This window comes from Aythya marila (assembly GCF_965140915.1).
Source record: "Aythya marila genome assembly, chromosome: 1".
NCBI lineage: Eukaryota > Metazoa > Chordata > Aves > Anseriformes > Anatidae > Aythya > Aythya marila.
This window is the reverse complement of record NC_139042.1, coordinates 164,788,817-164,812,595: the sequence shown is the minus strand read 5'-3', so window position 1 is coordinate 164,812,595 and position 23,779 is coordinate 164,788,817. Positions and strand designations below refer to the sequence as shown.

The window sequence follows — 23,779 nt, the reverse complement described above, 5'->3', positions numbered from 1 at the left end:
CTCAGCATGCTGCTGAGCTTGTCCTCACCCTCCAGCAGGCCAGCCAAGAGAGGGAGTTAGGAGAATACAATAACTCACTAACCTTTTAGAAAACAATTTGCTAACTTCTAGAAAAGGGGAAACTGAAAGGGGGAGTTAGAGGGAAGTAGAGAGAGTGCTGACAGCATGAACAAATTAGTTAAAGTAAGAAGCCTTGGGCCCCTTTACCAAGGTTAGTCTCCTAATAAGAGTGTGAGCCTATCTTAAGAACCAGGCAGAAACTGGTCCTAGGGATGGACAAGAGCCAAAGAGCAACTGAGTCTGTGCAAAGACAAGAGGTCAACTAGCAGTGACGAGGAAGAGTCAATCTTCATCCCCATGACCCCGTGGGAGGAGTTTATGGAAATGACTCCTTGGAATTAATCTTAATACAAAGCAGGGACAGGTTATGAATACACGTATGTATAGGCAAATTGTGAAACTTCAATATGTAACTCATTACTGCATAAAACCAAGGCAAGTTGCCGCATCAGCTGCACACAACTTCACCAGGACTCCCCTCCCTCCCCCATGCTGCCCAGTGCTGAATAAACATACCTACATACATGAACAGCTTTTACCCAAAGGCCAGCACCTCTCCCCCCAGAGCACTGCAGAGAGCTGCTTTCCTGAGGCTGCCGGAGCCAGCCACACCACCTCCCCCAGCCCTTCCCTTCTCTCCGCTCACTGTTATCTCACCTAGGCCCAGAACCTGGAGGAATTTAAGCAGAGAGCACAGGCACATTGGTCTTGCACATACCACAGTTTATTTCATCCAGTGCCCCACACCCTTTCTTTTCCATCAACGCTGCCTGCAAATCCTGCGAGTAAACACCAGCTTTTCCTGCATTTATGGCAAACATGAAGGCCTCTGCCAGCTGTGGCAGATTGCTTCCCCCCCCCCCCTCCCCCCAATTAATTAATTAGTATTAGACTAACTCCACATCATTAACTTCTCCTGACACTGGCACTATTTATGGTGTAGTCAAGTGTGAGGTCTGGTGAGGAAGGATGAATGATGAAGTCTCCTTCAGCTAAGAGCAGGTAGGAAATGATCAGCCTTAGTAGAAGGAAAACCTTTTTTTTTTTTTTTTTTTATGACCTAAAAAGAGATGTGTTGATTCTCAAAGGCTTGAAAGAAGGAGCAGAACCAGCTTCTGTCCTCAGAAGCAGCGCAGGTAGGTGCCACAAGCATGCACACAGATGAACAGTCCCCCACAGAGAGGTTTAGGGGCACCTGCTGCTACCCCTCCATGGCAAGAATTCAGCACAGCCCCAATTGTTTGTGCTCATACATGTGCACAGCCTTCAAACACGTGAACAGTGCACTGTTTTACCAAAGGGAGGAGAGGAGGGAGGAGAAAGGGAACACATATTCCACAGAGACTTCATGGATTGTATTCATTTCCAAACCCAGCCTATTTGACTAGGAAGAGAAGGGAAAGGGACAGGGAAAGGGAGGGAAAGAGGGAAACTACACAGGCAGTGACAGAAAAGTTACAATAAAAATATGCTTGCTCCCTTAAGCAATGGCCACCAGGGTCAGCCACATGACACAGACATTCCAAGCCACGGCAGCAGGGGAGTAGGATATTGAAATACGCGTCGGCCACACGGTGCCTTCAAGAAATGGACTCGGAAGAAGAAGCAAAGGGGAGCACACTTTGCCCCTCTGTGACCTGGCAGCAGCAGAAGGGGGTCAAGCACTCCCCTGGCCTGGAGAAGCAAGGGCAGCAGTAGCAGCGTAGCCTCCCCCCTGCACAGTGCTGGATGCTGTCAGGCAGGAGTCACAGTCTAATAAAATTAAATGGACAACGGGGTTGATCCTGATGAGAGCGCTTCTGGGCTCTTTGTTAGGCTTGGCACACCCTTGCCAATGCTACGGAAGTGGAAAAGGATTCTTCTTTTCAATTCATGCCGAGCTCAGAGCAGCACTGACTTAGTCTAGCGTAAGCATCTGCCCTGCAGAGCAGGGAGTCACTTCACGAGGAGTGGAATAAAAAAAAAAAAAAAATTCAGCAGGATTTGTCCAAGTTTATGAAAGCAGAAGGAAGGACACACCTCCTACAGGGAGAATAAAAAAAAAAAAAAAAAGGACAGCATGTCTGCATGGGCTCCAGGATCTTCTCCCACTATGCAGCTCCAAGTTCTCTGCTGATGACAGTCCTATGAGGAGGGAAGGGCACAGCAGCATCTCTTGCCTCTCACAGCTGGTGGAGGGTTTGCAAAAGCATGTGGCGAGCAAACGAACAGGAGTCAAGAGCACGGTTTGGTCTGTGGAAAGAAGAGAATTATTTAAAACAGCAAAGTTTAGAAATTGTTTTGTATCAGACACAATTTCAAATGCATTGGGCTTGCACGCTCCAAAAGCTACATCTTTTCCCCTCAGTTCTCTCTTCTTAAACCACTCCCTGACCTCTACACAGATCACTGCCTCCCATTCAGAGCATGGTGTAGAAAATTCTCTCTCCTGTTGCAGAGTCAGGAAGACAGCGTCCAAGAACCAGAATTTATTTCCACGGGTACAAAAATAGGCAGCAGTCTGCTCATCTGTGCAGCCCAGTGTCTCGTGTTTGGTAGCAGGAAGTGGCTGGGAAAGGAACCCCCGCCTTCCCTCCTTGCGATGGAACTTTCCATACACATTAATCATTTAGGGCCCCCAAAACACACAAGACGTGCCTGCTTATATTTGAATATTTACTCACCAAGTCCTCTGCTACCTTTGATCCGACAGCAACTCAGTCTCCGGAATTTTTTAAGTCTTCACAAAGAGGCAGTGTAACCTCCTGCTGTCCCTGCCCCTTAAGCCAAGAAACTTGACTGGGCTGCCTCTCACGGCACCTTAGAAACAGCTGCCAGAAACTGCAGCCCATGGGCAGAAAGCGCCTGGCACGGAGCGTGCAGTAGTGGGGTCCACCTCAGAGAGAATAAACTGATCCTTGAAACTAGACGAGGGAGCTACACGGTCACATGGGGGTAAAGGTGGGGTTAAATCTCCCCAGCATTCCCACCAGCTCCTGTTTCCATGAGCAGCACAAACTTCTAACCATCAGCACCCACCCATCAGGGAGTTTCCACTAAAGAATCGTAATCCAATGTCTTCCACTGCTCTGAGAATTAAAAAAAAAAAAAAAAAAAAAAAAAAAAAACTCCCCTCAAACCAACGCAACCTCTGTCACATGAGAACAGAAGTGCACATACATTCAGCATTTCCTCCTAAAGAACTGTAGGAAGGCACACGTGGATTCACAGCTTGTGTCCGAAAAAAGAAAAGGAGGACAGACAGCAGAGAAGATGGATACTGCTTACAGCCTGTACCCATGACCTTGTTATTTTTTGTGTAGAGAACACCACCACCACCACAAACTTCTGCAAAAGAAAGGAAGAGAACAACTACTCCAGAAGTAAGCCACTTGCAGCAAAAAGCAGGAGCGCTCTAACCTTGGCATCTGTGAGAACCTCCCAGCTCAACAAGTTCACAAGATCTAATGGCAACCCTAAAGGAAATACCTAGAAAATATCACAGGAATGCATACTGGCTAACTGCAGCCAACTGACTCATGGGTTTGACAGTGTGGATGTAGATTTGCTGTAGGAATGGAGCCCACGGGAGCTCAGCAGATTACTAGATTAACCAGAGGTCTCATTTACAGTTCAGATGTCATTTGTTCTGATTCAATTCCAATCAACAACAAGAGGGCACAGGTTAATCAAGAAGCTATTTTAATTGGACTTTGGCGATCCTGAGCAGGCAAGTGCAAAGGATTTAACAGCTCTTCTCCTTGTTCCCTCAGGGAAAGCATTTTAAGAATTTATAAAACCCAAAAGGTATATTGCTTGTATACACCTACTGTTAGCTTCATTACACTGCACAGGACGTAAGTTTCCTTGTGGTATCATCACACCCTGTCCAACTCACTTACTTTACTCCTCCACATACAGATGAAAAACATTTATTGGTATTTTGCAGGCCTGGAGCCTTGGACCAGTTTACACACACAAACACAGGGGGACAGTGTCCATTGCGTGCAGATTTTTTTCCCAAAGGTTGCATAAGCTGAGCTACAAGGCTACTCCAGGCACTGCAGTCTGACATAAGCATTAGAAGGGCCAAAAGCAGTGAAGCAGAGCCCCCTTTAGTGTATTCTCCACTTCAAGGTGATTTAAATCCTGTTTGAAGTGGTTAGGTCTGATAGACAGTAAGCAGAACTAGTTTTGATCAAGCTGGCTCTGCATAATTAGCACTTGATAAAGAAGTAAGCCATTGCCTTCCTCAGCCTTTTTATTTTAAGGCTGGTATTGGATCCTTATGCTGTAGGTATACATTTGATCAGCAATGCTGCTATTAGCAGCAAAGGAAACAGCAGAAATCCTGTTAGCTGGACAACTCCACATGGCAACTCGACGCTTCTTGCTTAAGCGTACAAAGATCAAGCTGGAGGTGTATTTGTTCAGTTGCTAAAGCACAGGACCACGGGCAGGTACAATGCCTAATTGCTAGTCTGCTCAAGCCAAGAGGGGACATGAGATGAACTGTTCCACCCCAGGTGCCTGTAGGGTGGCATTTACACATGTAAACAAGCTAGTTGCATAGTTTTGTTCTCCAAAACTCAGAGCAGCTGACTGCTAGACACACGCCACTACCATGCATCAGCTTCCACAGCTTCAGCCGTACTACCGTCTGCAAAAATTCTTCTTCCCTTTCACAGCAGCCTGCTTCCAATCCTAGCAGAGTTAAGGACTGACTGCCAATATTTGACTGCATCCTTCTTGTCCATCTTTTGTACCAACCACAAAGTATTTATTTGATGTCCCTGCCCTTCAGCAGCACAAACTCTCAAGCTTCTGCATACTCCCACACCATGAAAATCAGGAAGGCTTGAGCCTTGTCCTATAACACCTTAAAAAGCTGTCCTGGCCCCATATGGCACATTGTCCATGATGAACCAAATTGCCACCAGATTCCAAATGGATTTCAGATGTCTGCTTTTTTTTTTTTTTTTTGCCTAATTTGACAGTTCTGGACTGTTCCTCCCCTTGACTGCTGAATAGAAGTATTTATTTTTTCCTCTCTCAAGAAAAGTATTATTTGGGGTGTTTCTTCTAATTCAAATGCTGAAGTTCACACTGATTTAATCAAGATGATGGATGGTTCCCACAGCTGTTGGACTTACTATGCTTTACAACATTAAAGAAACTAAAACGGTGTGATTCTATACCTGTACTAGAAGTAATATTAAACAGAAGCAGACAGTTAAAGCAGTTTCTTCAATACCTACACTCTCAAATTAGCTTTCAAAAAAAAAAAAAAATCACTAACCCTGTTGCTGTCACAGTAGCAACATTTTCTTCTAGTAACATACTTGGTCTTTGTGTTTTGTACTGTTCTGATGTGCTAGTGTTACAGTGTGACCAGGCAGGTAGAGCTCTACTTGCCCTCTTACTGCTTCATAGTCAGGTAGCTTGCCTGGCTCATTCCATCAAGATGCGTTGCTCTAAACCTTGCAAACTTCAGTAAGCAAGACAAAAGTAGAAACCTATGAAAAAATTAACCCTTTTTTTCAGAATAGATATTTCCTAGGTTCTAACAGAACAGTTGACCTGTAAACTAACTATTAATTCCCACTAACTCCCATGGAGAAGACTGCATTGACAGGTATGATACTCACTTTGTGACGAAAGCTGTGAGAACTGGAGCCAGGGATTTGGGGAAATAATCTTGCTGGACCATATGGTTCAAAGTCATAAGAATACCATAGAGGCTTGGGACAGTTTTGATCTTCTCTTCACTCTGGAAAAAAAAAAAAAAAAAAAAGGATAAGAAGACAAATCAAGCATCAGATAATCACTATTTTATCTAATTCACTATAGCTGAGAAAGGCTGAGAATCCTCTGTAGAATAAAGTGCTCCCATACTTTGTAGGAAATAAAATTGTACAGTGTTCCTCAAGACAAAAGGTAACCAACTCTATAACCTCCCAGCAACAGCATCTGAAATACAGCAGGATCCAGAATATTCTAGTATATCTCAATTAGATATTAATCATTAATAGCATCAGCAATGGGGAAAAGGAAGTAACACATTCACAAGTGAAACAGACAAGTCTCAGAGGCTCTATCAAAATGTTCTTCTGTGGAATTTGACTTCATCAAGAATTGAGTTGCCTTAATTACACTATTTTTCTCCTGCATTATTCCATAGTTCATTTTTTTTTATACCACTTCCAGTTCTTTGTCAGTCTGCCTCCAGAACTTGATGCAGTATCCCCAGAACTGGTTTCACAATTATGAATAAGGCTAAGTTATTGTCATTCCTATTGCTGTTCCCCTGCTTACATGATAAGCAAGCTCTTCTTGCTCCTAACATGATGCTAACCTACATGCCCTACTTCTGAAGTTGTTTTCATTTATTTCTCCAGTACCATCCCACTAAAGCCCTCCACTCCGTAGACAGGATCTAGACCTGAATTCCTAGGCATATGACCTTATATTTCACGGTGCTAATAACAGCTGTTGCTCATGTGCTTCCACCTATGTGGGATGAAGTCCTGGAAGCTGCTCCTGCTCCAAATATGCCTAACTTATCAACAGTTCTCAGTACCACAGAGGACAAATAACTGGTTGGCTGATCCTCAAGGGCATTACTATCAATATCACTTCCTGGTCTGCAAATTCTGGAACACAAGTCTGTGTTTTGTGCTTCATGTTATTTTCCATACAGGGTAAGAGGTAGATGGTAGGCCCCAAAACAAGCATTCTGCAGAGCAGAAAGCCATCTCGGGTTCTGTAGACGTGAGAACTGGAACACACGTATCCAGCATGTCAACAACTTTCTGCTCCCTAAACTGAATATTACTGGAAGGAAATCCATAAACCTAATTAAGAGTAGGCTGCTATAACGTAAGTTATAGATATTCTGCTGTTTAAAAGTGTCTTGGTCCAAACTTCCATTCTCAGTTTCTAGGACTTCAGAAACATTGACCTCATAGGACAAGTTGGTAAAAGTACTTCTTAAATCTGCAGACAGAACCTCTCCCCAAGTCATCCCAGTGAAATTAAAGCTACAGGCAGTCTGACACAGTTTGCAGGTTTTCTACTGACCCTTCCATCCTTTCTCATGAGGAAGTTTATTCCATACGAAGATGTATTTGACACTGGTGAGGAGCAAAGACACTCCAAAGGATAAAATTTAATGCCACCGATCAAACATGAGTAGCTGGGTATTTGGTTTTCAGTCATGCTACCAGAAGATACTCTAAAGAACCATGCTAATTAAAAATACGTCTAGGAGTCTAATGTGCAATATTATTACAGACATCTGTAAGAATCCACAGTCCAGCAGCACAGACTCTCAAATGACCCTCCCTACCTCCAGGGGATGATTGAGATTGCAGAGCACATTAAGCAGAAGAGGTAAAACGAGCTGACACCACCTTCATCCTAATGTGATCTTGCAATTTGCAATTTTTGCTGGTCCTGCAGACTTTCTATTGTCCCTGGGCATCAAGCATGCACAGGCACCCAGCTGCTTCCATGGCAACATAATTACCCACACCCAGCCAGTCTGGTCCTCAACAGCCCAAGCAGACCATAACTTAACTCTTTCCTGCTTCCTCACCTTAAGGAGTCCCATGTGGATCAAGAGTCTTGTGACAAACGCATCCGAATTAAATGTGGCAGAAGTGAAGGCTTTCCTCATCAAAGCATCTGAAGGAGAAACAAATGCATTGTGGTAAACATATGGGACCTCAGGGAATACAAGCTGTTGAAGGACTTTTGGGAGGTAACCTGCCTTAAGAACCTAGTTGTCTCTACAGGGACTAGGTAGAACCTTTGAAATTCAGACAGATAAAACCCAGTGCTTTAATATAATTAATATAAGGCCTGATACAAAGGCCTACACAGAAAAAAAATAAACCCCACACTGTTAAGTTTCTAATGCAATGTGACCTCAGTCTCATGCACCACAAAACACTCTCAGTGCCTTTGAACCTGCATGCACATGTGCATACATACACAAACAATTAGCTGAAATAGAGCAGCAAGAGCTAAAGCCTTGAAATTTTAAGGCCAGCAAGATTTCACCTCTCACTAGGAATCAAAAGGAATGAGAGAAGTTGTTCAGTTCCTTTATGGGCTCTCTTGGGCCTATATTCTGCTGTTAGCTATGGGCAAACCAGTGCTCTATCCTCTCTTGTCTACAAGGTAGACAAGGCACACATCTTGACTTCTGACTGTTCTGGTGTCTTGGAATGACAGAACCCACTGCAGCAGACTTCAGACAAGGTGTACATCCTGTGCTCCATTTTTTGTTGGAAACAACTCATAACAGGCATCAGACAAGGCCAGCACTCGCTCAGTGAAATGCTAACTGATTAGTTTTGGCTGGTTGGACCCACACGCAACTCCAGGGAACTCTATTATATTACTGTTGTATAGACAATACAGTTTCACCATGTTTATGTATTCCAAATGAATAAATTGCTAATTAAGCACTTTATTCTTTTGCAATAATTCAGGCTAAATGGCCTTAAAGATAATTGATCCAGTTCTTTTGCACAGTACTGATAGGTAACTCATGTACAGGAAAACCGTACTACTGGGGGGATTTAAAAAAAGATGAAAGACAGTGGTAACTTGCCCAGGAGTTGTTAAGAATTTCCATTTCTAAGTGAGAACATGAAGGGATATTATTAGTCCATGCAAAAAATCAGACCTAACTGGGTTGTAATATACAGTGAGGAACAGTCCCTTGCTGTATATGTCAACCTCTGTGCCTTGTCCCATGTTGTAATGCAAATCTTTGCTTCCTGAAGAGATTAAAGAGATTTCAGACTGATAAGAAATGACACTAAATAAGAGGCCTCTCTTTATACTATCTTAATAAGAAACTGGAAAGCTATTTCCTGCAAAATACTTTTTCAATGAACAGTCCTGAAAAAATGCTGACCATGGGACACAAAGCTAATGGCTATTGACAGGACAGCATCAAGAAGATGCAGGTAAGGGCAGCAAAGGTCCAATAAGACAGCAACTACAAGAGACACTCTTCACTAGGCTTTGGAAGCACAAAAGCTGCTAAGGTCAGAATGAGCTTCTACTTTCACTCTGTACAATAGCATGGCACAACTTGGTACTGTGTTATCTGGGCTTTCTTGCTGCCAGAGTCACAAAAATCAAGTGGCCTGGCCCCCAGAGGCCTTCCCTTGCATTGCATCTTGAAGTGGAGAAAGGCCCAGTCACCTGTTGTTTCATGCACAGCTGTTTTTACTGGGGCTTCATCTTTGAAGACTGAAGATATCCTTAAGAGAGCTGTAACTACTTTCTCTACATCAGATGTATCTGTCTGAAAAAGAAAAATAGAAATAAGTCAGCAGCCATTAAGTTAGCTGCTAGCCAGATACAGAAGATAGGTCTCTGCAAGGCAGTGACAAGAATTATGGCTTCCAGCTGACCGATATCAGTTGTTTTTTTCTTGGCCATACTACAAAGCATAAGCAACACTATGAAACTATGAAACAAAGTTACTGTGTAGAACCTCTGGTGCCAGTATAAGCATTAACCACATCAACAGCTTCCTTAATGGTCTTCAGGATTACTGGCAAGAAAATGCAAAGCTAGGACTCAGGAGAAGGTTATCACCTCTGGGAATTAAATGACGCCAAGAATCAAGTAGAGCAAAGCACTGTCTCACCAACCTGCTGAGCTATCAGCACAGAACACTTTGGTCCCAGTCGCAGCAGCTTCTCCGGTGACGGGAAAGCAAGGAACGTGGCAACATCCACAGGGGGAGATGGCACTGGAGTTGAATCCTGAAACAGGCAGAATCCATCTCAAGCTTACTCTTAGAAGCAAATAAATTGGTACAGTACCAAAGGCACATGTCTGACTCACAAAGGCACATCGGGTCTAAATTTGAGAACTATTTGAAGCTGGAATGAGTCTAATTGCAACAGCCACAATATGCTATCATGACTGTATGGCATCGCATATACAAGGTTCCCACCATTTTCTGGAGATGGGGAGACTCTGCCCATGTTTGTCACAATGGCTGCTCAGCCTTTTCCCTCCACATGTGCACATGGACAGTTTAATTAAACAAGTTTCCAAGTCACCCATTTTCTTTATTTCCTGTATGTTATCCTCCTGCTTGTTACCACAGAGCCAGTCCACACAGGCAGGCATGCAAACTCCTGCCAGCACTTCAAGTTCAAACTCACTCTAGATCTCATTTCCTCCTTCATTCTCCACCAGGCAAGGAGACTGAAGATAGCTTACCTGTGATTCAATTATCTTCTTAGGAGTCAGTGAGTCCTGTTCTCCCTGTCCTCTCTCCTTAAGCTGTTGCTGTTCTTCCTCCTCCTCTTCCTCCTCCTCTTCTTCTTCCTCTTCTTCCTCCTCTTCATCATCCTCCTCTTCCCCTTCATCATCACTAAGGTTTGAGAGTTTACATGTTACATCAATTACATACTTGCAATGCCTATACACTAGAACCCATCTATTTTTTTTCCCTTAAAGGACTAAAAAGCAGCCTCCCCCCCCTCAAGTCTTGCTGCAAGAAGTACATCTCCACCTACAACAGATTATGAGGCCACCTCAGGCTTCAGTCACCCACTTGACAATGATGAGCAAAGAGCCAAGAACGCAGTCAATAACCAACACCGAGATAATTCCATTGATGAAAATGGGGTATGACACTTATTCTGCTTCGGGAATCCCTTAACGGTACTCGACACTGCACTCAAGCCAACATCCATGTGCAATGTTACAGTTCTTACTGTAAACTAGGAAGGTGAATGAAAATACTAATGAAAATTAATGGAACACTTCTAATTTAAACGCTGGTTACCTGCTTACCTCAAAGATCCCAGCACAGATGCCATATTAAAGCCTTCAAGGATCTCCTGCAGTTGCTCACATCCCTCTTCTCCCAGGCAGTTACCTAGATTTGTGGGGGGAAAGGGAGTAGACTTAAGAGATGCACACGATTTTGTTCTTGGGGAAATTGTTATTGATTCTTGTCTATCTTATTTCTGAAATTGAACAGTTATCAGTCATTTCTACACAACCCCTTGGAGGCAGCAATGCAGAGGTCATTATCAAACAGCTGTTAAACAGATTTCAGAGGCATTACACAATGTTTGGAGACAGGCAAAAGCCTTAATTACTCAGTATGTCTTTGAGAAACTTCCTTCTAGGTCTATAAACAGTTCTAGGTCTCAGCAATCCATGGCCCAGCACCACTGAAATGCAGAGACCTAAGGTATGAATGGCAAAAAGCCAACAGTGATCAAAGTCTCCTATTCTTCCGCAGAGATGCACACCGAGGTTTTTAATTACATTTCTGAAATATCTGAGATCACATTGAACAATTTAACATTTTATTGAAAAGAGTTATGGGTATCAATTCAGTCTCTCCCTTACAAGACATACTGAAACTTTTTACCTTTCATAACTGACTGAGTTCATGGCATAACAAAGCTTCCAGGATCTAATCGCTTCCTGTCCCTGCGTCATCCAAGTTCAGCTACTCTCACGTTTCATTTTTTAAATGCTGAAAATTGCAAGACTAGCATAGGTGATACTGTCAACATTCTTCCTAGTGGTTTCTAGTTGGGATCAGACTAGACGTGCTTTTACCTAGCAAATTTACTTACCATTGAGATCCAGCTTCTCCAGCTCTGCCTTATCTTCAATAGCTTCAGCAACAGTCAGAGCCGCATCTCGTTTGATCTCACAGAAGGACAAATTCAGTTCCTAAGAAGCAGGAGAACCTCTGTTTACCAAATTCCTGTAATACCTATTATCCCCTTAAGTTTCACATGCTCACAAGCTTTCTGGAAAGATTCTCATTTGAAGAGGTTCTCAGAAAAAAAAAAAAAAAGATTTTTCATTGGAAATAAAACAATAGGTATCTCTGCCTCTTAAGAGTAGTGTTTTGAGACATACCATCATTAAAAGCAGCACTACTGAAGTTAAGTGTTTAACTAAAAAAGTCACGAAGACCGTGCCATTATGAGTACACTACACCAGCAAAGCCCTGCTGCCAGTCACATGACTAAGTCAGCATTTACACACCAGCAAGTCTTGCTGAAGAAGGGTAGCTACTGCACTAAATGAACTGCACATTTGCCTTTCAACACTTACAGTGCACATTAAGACCTTCAAAAGAAGCTACAACTGGTACTACATCTGATAAAGACAGCCAGCATAGAAACAGTGTGGACAGATGAGTAAGAGCACAGTTAATCAACTGCCAAGCACCATCCCCCACCATTCCACACTGAGTTCCATCAATCCTTTCCTGAGATGAGATTTAATATTAACAAAAGGGAAGTAGTCCTTGAACAGAATGAATCAGCTACTATTGCCTCATACTACTCTCCCTTAACCACTTCTGCTCTGGAAAAAAAAAAAAAAAAGGATTTAATTTGTGACTGTTCACATAAACACTCCCATTAGAAATCTTTAGTTTTCCTGGGAGATTCAGAAATAAATTCCAGTGGAACCAGAAGAGGCCTGAGCAAAGGATCTCACACCACAAAGTACCTACGACTTTCTGTACCAGATTCACATACATAGATAAATGTTAGCACTCAGCTAGATTTTTGTTTCTGACTGTAAGCTTATAAGAGAAGGAATTGTGTTCAGCATCTGTCCCAGGGCAGTGGTGACCTGTGAGAGGTGTTTCTAGAGATTCTAGTTTACTTATACTACTGACTGGACTTAGGCCTGTCTAGAATGTTGTCAAATGCCAGTAATGTGCAAATACTGATAGGGAAGGCTATGGTACTGCCAAAAAAACTGAAAACATTTGGATCTTTGATACATACCCTAACATAGAAAGGCAACAAATGTATAAATAATGAAATGATTAAGAGATTACAAGATGTTTATGAGGAGGGACGTTTCAGTGTGTTCTCGTGCCCCTCTGAGATTCTCAAAGCAGATATTATTTGTATTATCAGACTTCTTGAACAGCACTGGCTTCAAAACCATCAAGTGGAGCCTAAGCAGATCCCTGGTATGCCTCTGTGTAGAATAGTCTTAGCTGGGTGTGCTAATGCCTCTGACCTACAGGTTATTGCTTTGGTTATGAGCACAGAGCGGCACTGAGTTGAATCCCACCTTAAAATAATCAGTAGGAGAATGGACAGAAAACCAGGGAACTGGAAACACAGCATTTTCAAGAGATTCAAAGCTGAACAGCAGAAGGCAGTACCTTTAATTTATGAAGCCCTTCTTTAACAGCATCTGCAATAGCAACAGCACCCTTCGAACGCACCAGGCAGTCTCCAAAGTTGATCACTTCAATCTGCCGTAGCGACTTCAAAGTCTGCAACAGCACAAATTTGAAGGTATAGACATGCAAGTAATCAAGTGTCATATCACTCCTGGAAGGCCAACTTCCCCACCAACCCACATGTAGATGCTAACTAACTGTATCTGAAGAGACCAGGAGATAAATGACAAACAAATTAATTGTTCATAACAACCCACCTCTGCCATGGCCACAGCTCCTTTCTCCGTGAAGGTGTTGTCATTCAAATTTATAACCTTAAGCAGTGAGTTGATAGCAAAGGCCTGGGCCAGTGCTGTGATGCCAGGATGGTTGATTCCATTCTGTGGCATATGGACCTCTTCCAGAGTCCCAATGATCTGGGAAAGGATGAAGATGAATAAAAGACTGTTAGGAGACATACCCCAGCTCAAGAGTACAGTGCTCCACTCTTTAGGATTTGCTCAGAATTGTTTTCTTGCAACGTAAAAGTCCATTAGCTCTTCTGCACAGAATTATTTATCAGCAATTATACCACAAGTTTAAGTGAAACTGCAGGCTCACAGCAAGTGTCAGATTAATACAAAGCTGTGATTCCAAGAGTCCTGCTAGCATATCTGCTCTAGGTACCTCAAAGAGTTCCCTATCTGTGGTGTAACAACCCTCAGACAGACCAAGAAACATCACTAGATATGATACTTACCTCATTAAGACCTACACTTTCCCCTGAGACAAAAATGTAAGTCGACAGTGTCATCTAGAGAAAGCTAAACACCATTTAGAGCCCTCTCAGGATGATCCTGGCAAAATAAACAGGTTTCTTCTGCCAGATGACTGAACAACTAGCCAGAAAAACAACTGGTACCTGATCACCTGTTATTCCTACCACAGTGCCAGATAACCTCCATCAGCACAGAAGGAGAAGCAACAGGACCAACGGTAAATTACTCATGAGATATGTATTCCTCCCTCAACTTTACACAGCAGCTAGTTGTGTGTTTGGAAACTTAGGTCACAGAAACATTCAGTGATCAATTCTAATCACACTCAAAGACTGCAGTTTCTGCAGCAAAAAGCATTGTGATTGACAGTCAAAGTCAGTGAACAGACAGCCTGCCACTGCCTCCAAGTTGCTGCAAGCACTGTGCATGTTCTCTTTGACATTAGCACTTAAGCACACCTTGCTCCAACTTGCTGTCACAAAGCTCTGGTTTGGTACTTACCCCAAAAGCTTCAGCCAGGGCAGTGGCACCATCATTCTCCAGACGATTTCTGCCAGCCACAAATATTTTCAAAGCAAGAGGCTTGCCCTGGGCACTCGATTTCCTGTGACACTCTTTCAGAGCAGCTGCCAGTATCTACAGGAAGCACAAGTAGTTTATCCTACCTCAGCATCTCATTCTGAAGGAATCCAAATGTTTTCTATATCCAGCTCTCATGCAATACTTCAGACATGCTGAAATAAACTTGCTTCTACAGTAGGGTATACAATAAAACTTACTACAACACTTGATTCATGAACAGGTAACGCATTGAGCTATATCTATTAACATTCAATTTGCGAATAGGTAAACATAGAGGGTCTTAGTGATAATGACAATGACAGTCAGTCCTGGTTTTCCTGCTTCATCCAACAGGCATCCTTCAGTGCTAGGCTTCGCAATCCTGCTCTCTCACATCCAAGGACATTAGATCTCTTGACATGAAATCTAAGGTTTAGGATAGACCTGTTTTCCTATCCTAGAATAAGCTCATCTGTTTTTCCATTTCAGGAATTTATCAATATAAACACAGAGGGAAGGGATCTTGACGGACTGGAGAAGTGAGCCCACAAGAATCTCACCAACTTGAAAGGGAAATGCCACGTCCTGGGGAGGAATAGCACTATGCAACAGTATATGCTGGGGGCCAAATGGTGGCAAAATAGCTTGGCAGAGAAAAACCTGGGAGTCCTGGTGGGAGAGGAGTTGACCATGAGCTAGCAATATGCACTTGCAGCCAAGAAAGCCTACTGGCAGGCTTTGGGAGAAGGTGGTGTAAAGAAGACTGTCAGACACAAACATATCAGATAGATGCAGAGGAAATTCCACTTAAACACAGATAAATGCACACAACCCCTTTTTATTTTGAGGGTTGTTAAACACTGGGTTAGGTTATCCAGAGAGTCTGCAAAGTCTCCTTCATTTGAGATGTTCAAATCCTGACTAGACACAGCCCTGAGCAACCTGTTCCGATTGCTTGGGACAGGAGAGCTGGACTAGACAATCACCAAAGATCCCTTTCAGCCTCAACCATCCTGTGATTCTGTGTAGACAAGTCTGCAGCCAAGTCCTGGCTCTGACCTCATTCCCAATGAGAAGACAGCCCTCACCTTGCCACCACCAATGCCCATGCCACAGTTATTGAGCTTGAGTTCCTGCAGGGTGTAACACGCAGGGCTCTTCAGCAGCGCCTCGAAGCCACGCACACCGTCTGGCCCAAAGGCATTGTCACTCAGGTCAAGCTCCACCAGCTGGGCTCCAGCAGTGATGAGCGCGTCCCCCAAAGAGATCTGCAAGGAAACAGATGGCGGGGTTGGGAGGGAGGGAGTGGATTGACTCTTCCTGACAGCAGCACTGCAGCAGTAAGGTGAGCCAGTGATGCTGCAAAAAAAATCCACTTTGAAGACATTCTGCAAAGCTGCATGGGGAAATAAAACTTCACAGCTAAAGCCAGAGCAGAAGCTCTGCAAATGAAGCTGAAGATAACTGCAAGGCAGTCATCAAGAAGTATCCCATCTCTTCAGGTCAAATACACAATTTTCAAAGCGAGTTTCCCCTCTACGCTGCTTAAAGAAGTATTTTCTCATTCTGTTAAGTGCCTCATGTTCTTGCTCCACAGAGCTCAAGGCTCGGGGGTTGAGCTCTGTAATGCTCTTGGAAGAAACAGCCATATGGTTTTATTTAGAAAGCTTAGCTCCCATACTGCCTATCAGATCATGAAGATATCTTCCCCAGGGACAAGCTTCTTCACTGATAGAGAACTGCATTTGGCCTTTTATCAGCTCTTCCCCACCTTATACAGAAGCAGAGAAAAAAATCGCTTATGTATTCTGAGACACTTAGTGTTAACAGGATAGAGGAAAAACTCTGTGCTAACAAAGTCTCAAAAGCATACTCCCACAAAAAACATGACAGGTGAGAAAAGTTATATTAGTCAGAAGTCTCAGATCTAGTTTTTACTTACCAAAGCAGGAGGGATCTCAGATCTTAGCCTCCCAGTGAACATGTCACTCCAATGACACCTCTAAAATAAGAAACATACAGATAGAAACCATTAAAAATATGTAGGACAACACAGTTGTACAGAGGTTTACACATACAAGCTGCATTACATCACCGTGAACACCTTAATTTTGTCTGCCTTCCTCTGAGCTTGTCATTTGGTTGTGCTAAGGAGCTATGAGAACTGATGTTACAATTACTTCTCTTAGAAGGACATAAAGCCACCAAAATGCATACTGTAAATAACATTATACAAGGATTGTTGCTTGCATTTGAGCTGGAATTCTTTTCCGCTGAGAAAACTACCAAAGGAAAAAACAGCAGGAAACTGAAGGATACATTAGGAACGTAGAGTTTACTAAGATACGTGGCTCAACAAGCTGGACTTACTTGAAAAGCCACACTTGGGTGATTAACGTGAATCAGTGTTTCATATTCCTCTCCTACAAAGAACAGTGCCTCTAGCAGCACAGCATCCTCCTAACTTTAGGCTGGGACAGTAGTGGGGAAACATAGCTTTAACACCAAAAAACCTCCTGGTGCATTTCCTCCATTATTTCTTCATTATTCAGGCATTATACATGTATGAAGCCTCGTTGTCCAAAATATCTGAGCCGGCTTTTCCATTAGAACTTAAGTTTTGTTGCCACAGGTCTTTGTTTGTAAATAAGATCTGTAGATGCTGCCTCTGCAAAGAGACTCTTCCTTGCACAGCTTCCCAGCTTTAAGATTGGAAGCCTTCTGAACAGGAAGCGTTAGGAATGCAGGAAGTACTCCCGCTATCCTAAAGTCTTCAAGTTCTGCCATTTCCATATGGTTGTTCCTAACACTGGAAGAACAAAGCAAGCTTTTGGGCTAACTCAAGGCAGGCTATGGCAAGAGTACAGATAGGCCTTTGGTATTTCTACAGCACTTCTTCCCCTTCCATCACCACCCACGTGAGGGTCTCACCTTGAGCTCTGATTTCTTCTCCAGGGCTTTGGCAATAACCTTTGCTGCCTCCACACCCACTGTGTTGCCTTCCAGACGCAGTGCTTCCAGGCCATCAAATTCCTCAATTTGTTTGATCACTTCTTCGGCTAGAAAGAGCACAAAGTCTTGTTGGCTTTTTAACTACCATCTTAGGTGCAGCAGTAACACACTGATGCAGCAATACTTGGTCAGTTCTACCCTTAGCAAAAAGAGCTGCGCAACGTTATCTGAAAGAATCCCGAGACAGCAACGGAGAACTGAACTAAAGTGTCAGGTCACTAGAGAGACAGTTCTCTGTTGACCATCCTTCTTTTTCATAATTTATTACTAGTTCTATTATCACACAGCCATTCTCATATTTGCAAAAGTAAGTATGATTCCTCTGCCATTCAGCACATTATAGATGTATGCACTCCCAAACTAAGGCACAAGGACTAAGCTAAAAGCTAACAGCAATCAGCACCCCATCAACAGGATCAGGTTCGCACTGACTGGAAAAATACATGTCTGGTCAGCAAACATTGCAAGGCAGAACAATTTGACTAAAGTCTTCCTATGCAAGACAAGGGAGAAGGTTCTCCCCTGTCACTGGCACTTGTTGTCATTCTCAAACTCCAAATCCTTTCCCCACAGCTCAGTGGCTTCGCACTATTAAAATGGCATATAAAAAGCACCACCTTCGGAGTCGATAGCAGAGGTACACGGCACAACGAATAATATCTCTGAAGAACATGCTGTTTCTTCACGTGGCAGAAACGCTGCTCTAAATATATACACTTATTCTACTGATATTTACCACACTGCCTGTCACTGTAAGACATTTTTAACTGGGAAACATACACACCAGCTAGAGAAACATCCCAGGAAAAATAAAACAAACGTGACAACACCACAATAACAAGCCTAACAGATCAGAATTTGGAAAGAAAAGGGACTACAGCAGAAGACTAGTGTATCAGCCCATTCCTTGATGCAGGTCTTTGAAACATCTACTTGCTGAGTGCTATCATGAACCTGCTTCCTGTGTGTAAAAGGAGCACTAACTCTTAATGCACAGTGATTGTCAAAAGCACTGGGAGAGAGCATCAAGAAAATAACTACACGTGAAAAAGCCAAACCCCAATTCCCTCAGCTGTAGCGCTGCCAGGGTACCAGGTCAAAGCAGGGTACAAGAAGGGAAGGAAATGTCTCTATCAGAAGCAGCTGTAGCCACATAACCCTTGTATCACACCTAATATTATGACAACTTGGCCACACAGGACAAGTGGGAGGTTTACCACAAGACTTTAGAATGGCAGGGAGACACTTCCCAAACACAAAGATATTTTCTCTTACCATCTTCAGCTGTATTCAGTTTAAGGCTCTGGCCTTTGAAGCTCAACTGTCCGCCACCCACTTTGGTTTTGGCAAGTGACTCCGCTAGCTTGGTGATGTCTTCGGATGCCATTTTTCTGCTTTCCCAATGTTAAGAGCTGTCAATTAAAAGAAACTGTCAACACAAACTAGAAAACATAATCTGCATTAATAATCATCCTTATTTAAACATTAATGTGTTTTTTGTTCCCGAGATATCTAAGTGAGCTTTCAGCATCATTAGTGTTTTCCCCAAAGCTCTCAACAGCCAGGCTAGATTAGCATTTCAAAGCCCACTAAACAGTGTTGATTCTTCCAATACTGAAGTGACTTGGGTTTTGTTGGAGTTGTTACACTTCATAAATAACAAGTAGCTAAAACCACTGACTATGACCACATTAAGACGCGAGTCTTGCGTGCAACACTTCCACAATTAAAATGTAACATTCCTCTCTCTCCCCAAACCACATCCCTTAATTATACATGCTGCACGTTTCTCCTGTTCTCTAAACCAAGCTAGAGCAAACACAACAGTTTTTCCTTTTCAGCGATAAATCCCGCAGTGCCCACATCAGCAGTTCCACAACCACTTAGCTGCTGAAAAATCACGAGCGTTGTACACAAAGCTCTCTTATGGGTTCTGTTTCTCTGCAGATGTCCCACAGTTTTATCACATCCAGGATGATCCTACACTGACAACAGATTACTGAATGTTTCGCTTTGAGGCCACCCATACGTAGTTGCACCATTATTTAACGAACACCATCCACTGTGCGAAGTGTCTGGCCTCCATTCACTCAGCAGGACAAACAGAGCACGGTTTTTGGTTGCGCCTCCAGTGGGATAAGGGCCTACATGCAACTAGTGCTTAGAAGCGACATAAAAACAGGCTTCATGTGTCAGAAAGGGATGAAAATCCTTTTCCTACAACAACACAAAACTGGACCCTTCCATTCTTGTCAGACTTCAAAGCGGACCCATAATTATGCAGCTCTTTATGCACAACAGCACTGGTTTTAAAACACCCCCTAAATGAAAGCTGTACATCCACCCGTTACTCCTGCTACCTAGCTGTGAAGAATTTGCCTTCAGTTCCCCCAGGGTAGAGCTTCTCTTCAGCTTTCATTAACCCTCGTATTGCTTCTGGACACAGTAAAAGCTATCTCCACGGACCGCCAACGCCACCTTTTTAGGTTGGCTGCTCTCTCAGGTAGGTGCTACCAACCAGAAGATGCTCCAGTAACTTACTGCTCTTCTTCTAGGTCACAGACACCGTGCTGATGGACACTCCTGACCCCCGATAGTCCATCAAGGAGGAAAGGATGCCCTCCTGTCCACGAAGTCCTTACGTTATGGGAATAAACGATGGATAAGGTCCAGAGATCCGTTCACCTGGCTCATTTCTCAACCTCAGAGCAGCTCATCGCCCTCCTGTGAGGATCCTGGGCGCCCTGCAGGTGCGCTCACACCCTCGGCTCCTCCTTCCCTTAAACCCCCGCGCACTTTCCCCTTAGGCTCTGCCTCTTTCCCGTCCTCATTTCACCACACCGGCTCGCCGCCACATCCTGAGGCGCGCGTTACCGCACCCCGCCGGCCCCAACCAGGCGAACCTACCAGCGCCCGGCCCGCCGCCGCCTCTCCCACGAGAAAAGCCTTGAAAAAAGAAAAAAAAAAAAAAAAAAAAGAGACAAAAAGCCAATTAGCACACCGGGCGCTACAAACACGACCCGAGGAGCCCCATCTCCCCTCACGGCCCCCCCCCTCCGTTAACGGCCGCCCCCTCCCGCCCCGTCACCTCCGCGCGCCGCCGGCCCAGGCCCCCTCGCGCCGCCGCTGCCGTTGCCGGAGAGGGCGGGGGCGGGGGGAGGCGGAGGATTTGAAAGCCGGCAGTTGGGGCCCCGCCGCCGCCGTTGGCCGCCCGCGCCGCCGCGTCGCAACGGCCCGCCCCTCGCCCGGCGCCTGCGCGGGGCCGCGGGGCACGCTGGGATGTGTAGTTCGGGGGGGGGGGGGACATTGCTCCATCTCTTTGGAGAAATAAACAGGATCATATCAAATATATCCAATTCCCTTCTCTGTCTTTCTCCCAAATATCAGCTGAGCCAAAGGGGCAAGAATAAAGCCTTTAATTGTAGATGCAGCTGTACTGGAATGAAAGTGTACTTTGCCATTACAGCATAGATTGATACATTAATTCTCCCTAAAAGAATAGCTTTAGAAATTAAAGTCAATTTTATGACACTGCAGATATTTTATAATATAGATTTTTGGCATTTTGACTCTGCTGAATATGTACACCCAAGACCTAGATATCTGTGCTTCCAAATTATGAGAATCTTCATGTTAGCCACAGAGGAAAGGTGTCATTTTATGAGCGGGGCAACATCTGCTGGGTTATGACCTTACAGGTCAGCCCTCAGTACAACAGGCAAAGGAAATTGGGGCAGGGGGAAGTATAATGTGACATTCCATGGGGAAATTCAGTCTTGAAAATTAATGTTCTTGAATTAAAAAAATAGTGCTTATTCCAGTATAGCTCCTGATTGTGTATAGGGTTTGGTTTTGTTCCTCTTTCTCCATGGCTTCTCCTAAGCCTTCTTGTTCTCATCCAGCTGCAGTGCTTTTCTAGTCTTTCAGATGTTGAACTCCAAGAGCAGGGTTGGAGGCTTCTTGGGCTCTCTGACTCACTTGATGCTTCATGGCTCCGTGATGCTGCCAGCCCTGTGTGATCCAACATCAGGTCTCTCTGGGTTTACTTTTCCCACCAGGCTAGCACCACCTTTCTTCTGCCCAAAGCCACCCCTCAACTGGGATTGTCATTTAATGAACATTTTGCCCAGCAGCTTCTACAGTGGAGGCCCAGCTTGCTTGGACTCTACCCATTGTCATGGTGTCAATATCTAAAAATAAGTAGTAACAAATTCACTGAACAGGTAACAAAAATGAACACAGCTGTATCCACAAATAACAGTAATCTTTGTATCGTACCAGAGAGCATAATGAATACCTTAAAAAAAAAATAAAAAAAATATTTAAAAAAAAAGTATATTATTGTGATTAAATATTGTGAAAATAAGTAGGACAATATTCTCCAATGTCATATGGTACATTATACAATTTACAGCCTATATGTCATGAATTATCAGTTTATTGTGTTGACAGGGCTGCCAGAAGCCAATCCTACTCGGTATAATCAAGTCTTTCCTTTTCCAATTACAATGTTTTAAGTACTAAGGATTTTTAATACATTTTAGATGATACCTTCTACCTGCATCTGAATATTGTCTGAGTTGCTTAGCTGCAAATCATAAGTGACACTGTTTTGGGTCATGGTAAATAGAGGATTGAGAGGCTGAAGAGTAAACAGGATCTTGGTTACATTTAAAAAGAGGGGATAATTTAAACATGTGTCAGTCTGGAAACTATGATCTGACAGGAGACAGAAGCCTTCAGGGAGAGGAGAACCTATCCTATCAAGGGAGTCTGCGTTGGGAGCTGAGCATAAAGCTCATTTCAGAGGGATATTTGAAGTTGATGGCATTGCAGCTGGGCAGGGATGCATGAAACCTTTTTTTAAGGTGATCTGTGTACCTCTGTGTTCACAGCCTTTTCCCGTGACAACATAACTTGTGGTGCCCATCTCCTGCTTCCCCCGATAACTCACCTGCTGGGGTTCTCCAGCGTGGGGTATTGTGGCGGTACAATCCACTTTCTGGAAATACTGAAAGATTTGAAATGAGAATAAGCCAACATCTCATTCCCAGGAAGTGCCTAAGCTCATATGTATAAATATAAATATGTATGTATGTGTATGTATATTATATATAACATATTTATATTATATAACATAGAATGGCATATAATAACAATATCATTTTATATATACACACAGTATCTTCCTTTCTGCACAGGAAGGTTGGTGTTTTTAGATCTTATTTACAGGGAAGCTGCTCAGCAGTATGGGATGGAATAAGCGTTTTCTGGCCAGAATAAATAATTTCTCAGAATACGTAATTGCGATGCCCCCCCTCCCAGCAAACATATGTGTTTGAGCAAAAGGGTCGCTTCATGCATGTGATACCCCTTCCCTCCCCCCGGGGGGGGGTCTTGCAGTTTAGTTCATTGCTGCACTTCACGTGCAGACAGGCACTCTGCAGAGGCAGCTTGGCTTTCTTCTGGGGTATATTCGATATATTGCTAAAGACAACCGGAAAGGAAAAAAAAAATGTATTAAAATAAGATCGGAGCTTCGAACATTCCAGAGCTTTATTTTTTACTATTCGTATTTCTTTTTAAGCCCGTTTCACCTTAAAGAATCTCAAAACTGGCCGGGAGGGAAAGATGCGTGTGTGTTTGCCGTGGGAAGCGGTAGCCTCTAGGGCCCAGAGGATATGCGGGAGGCATTTTCTCTTGCTGGTGCGGCTGAGAACGAGCGGCGAGCGAGAGACCTGGAAATGAAAGTAAAGAGCTCAGGAGGCACATGGAGGGAGCTGCAGGGGCAGCCGATCCAGAAGCAGAATGCTCCCTTCTATAATTAAATAGCACTTACTATTATTATTACTTATAGTAATAATACATTAATAATACCTCTAGTAATATAATACCATTTATCAAGGAAAGTTATACATAGCGTGGGGGGGAGAACCCAAGAAGAGGTGAGTCCTTTATTATTATTATTTTGGGGGGATATTTTTTCCTTAATCCTAATGTATATGTGTGTGTGTTTATGTATGTAGAAAGGGGTGGACTTGAGAAACAAGAAAATCTCGATGTTGGTTCATTAAAAAGTGAAGGTTTCAAATACGAACTGCATAGATGAAACGTTGTGTAATTGCAATTAAAAAAAAAAAAAAAAAAAAAGTGGAGAAAAATAATATTGGCGAGATTTCGAAGCTAA

At 43.5% G+C, this 23,779-nt stretch overlaps 2 protein-coding genes across 6 annotated transcripts in view; one reads left to right on the top strand and one right to left on the bottom strand.

Annotated features, from left to right (window-relative positions):
- Positions 1-773: 773 nt before the first annotated feature.
- RANGAP1 (Ran GTPase activating protein 1) lies at positions 774-20,788 on the bottom strand. The gene is made up of 17 exons (XM_082751600.1): positions 20,681-20,788; positions 20,500-20,538; positions 18,868-19,004; positions 17,512-17,639; positions 16,523-16,582; positions 15,669-15,848; positions 14,521-14,655; positions 13,519-13,677; positions 13,241-13,354; positions 11,676-11,775; positions 10,876-10,960; positions 10,297-10,450; positions 9,717-9,830; positions 9,262-9,364; positions 7,637-7,725; positions 5,688-5,809; positions 774-2,292 (listed from the first exon to the last, which is right to left on the bottom strand). Exons 3-17 carry the CDS (start codon positions 18,977-18,979, stop codon positions 2,223-2,225), a joined length of 1,725 nt encoding a protein of 574 aa, XP_082607726.1. The 5' UTR covers positions 18,980-19,004; positions 20,500-20,538; positions 20,681-20,788; the 3' UTR covers positions 774-2,222.
- A 2,352-nt stretch (positions 20,789-23,140) lies between these two features.
- Positions 23,141-23,779, top strand: part of ZC3H7B (zinc finger CCCH-type containing 7B) — a 43,231-nt gene continuing 42,592 nt past the window's right edge. The window contains exon 1 of one of the 5 annotated variants that reach the window (XM_082783879.1): positions 23,141-23,537. The gene's annotated coding sequence lies outside the window, so the exon portion shown is untranslated. The remainder of the gene's footprint in view (positions 23,538-23,779) is intronic. The other 4 variants (XM_082783877.1, XM_082783878.1, XM_082783875.1 and 1 more) reach the window with 4 other exon arrangements.

Coding starts and splice junctions, on each gene's coding strand:
- RANGAP1 (XM_082751600.1), bottom strand. CDS start 18,979: ATGGCATCCGAAGACATCACCAAGCTAGCGGAGTCACTTGCCAAAACC. Junction 17,640..18,867: donor ACTGAATACAGCTGAAGATG/GTAAGAGAAAAT, acceptor TGCTCTTTCTAG/CCGAAGAAGTGATCAAACAA. Junction 15,849..16,522: donor CTGAGATCCCTCCTGCTTTG/GTAAGTAAAAAC, acceptor GTTTCCTTGCAG/ATCTCTTTGGGGGACGCGCT.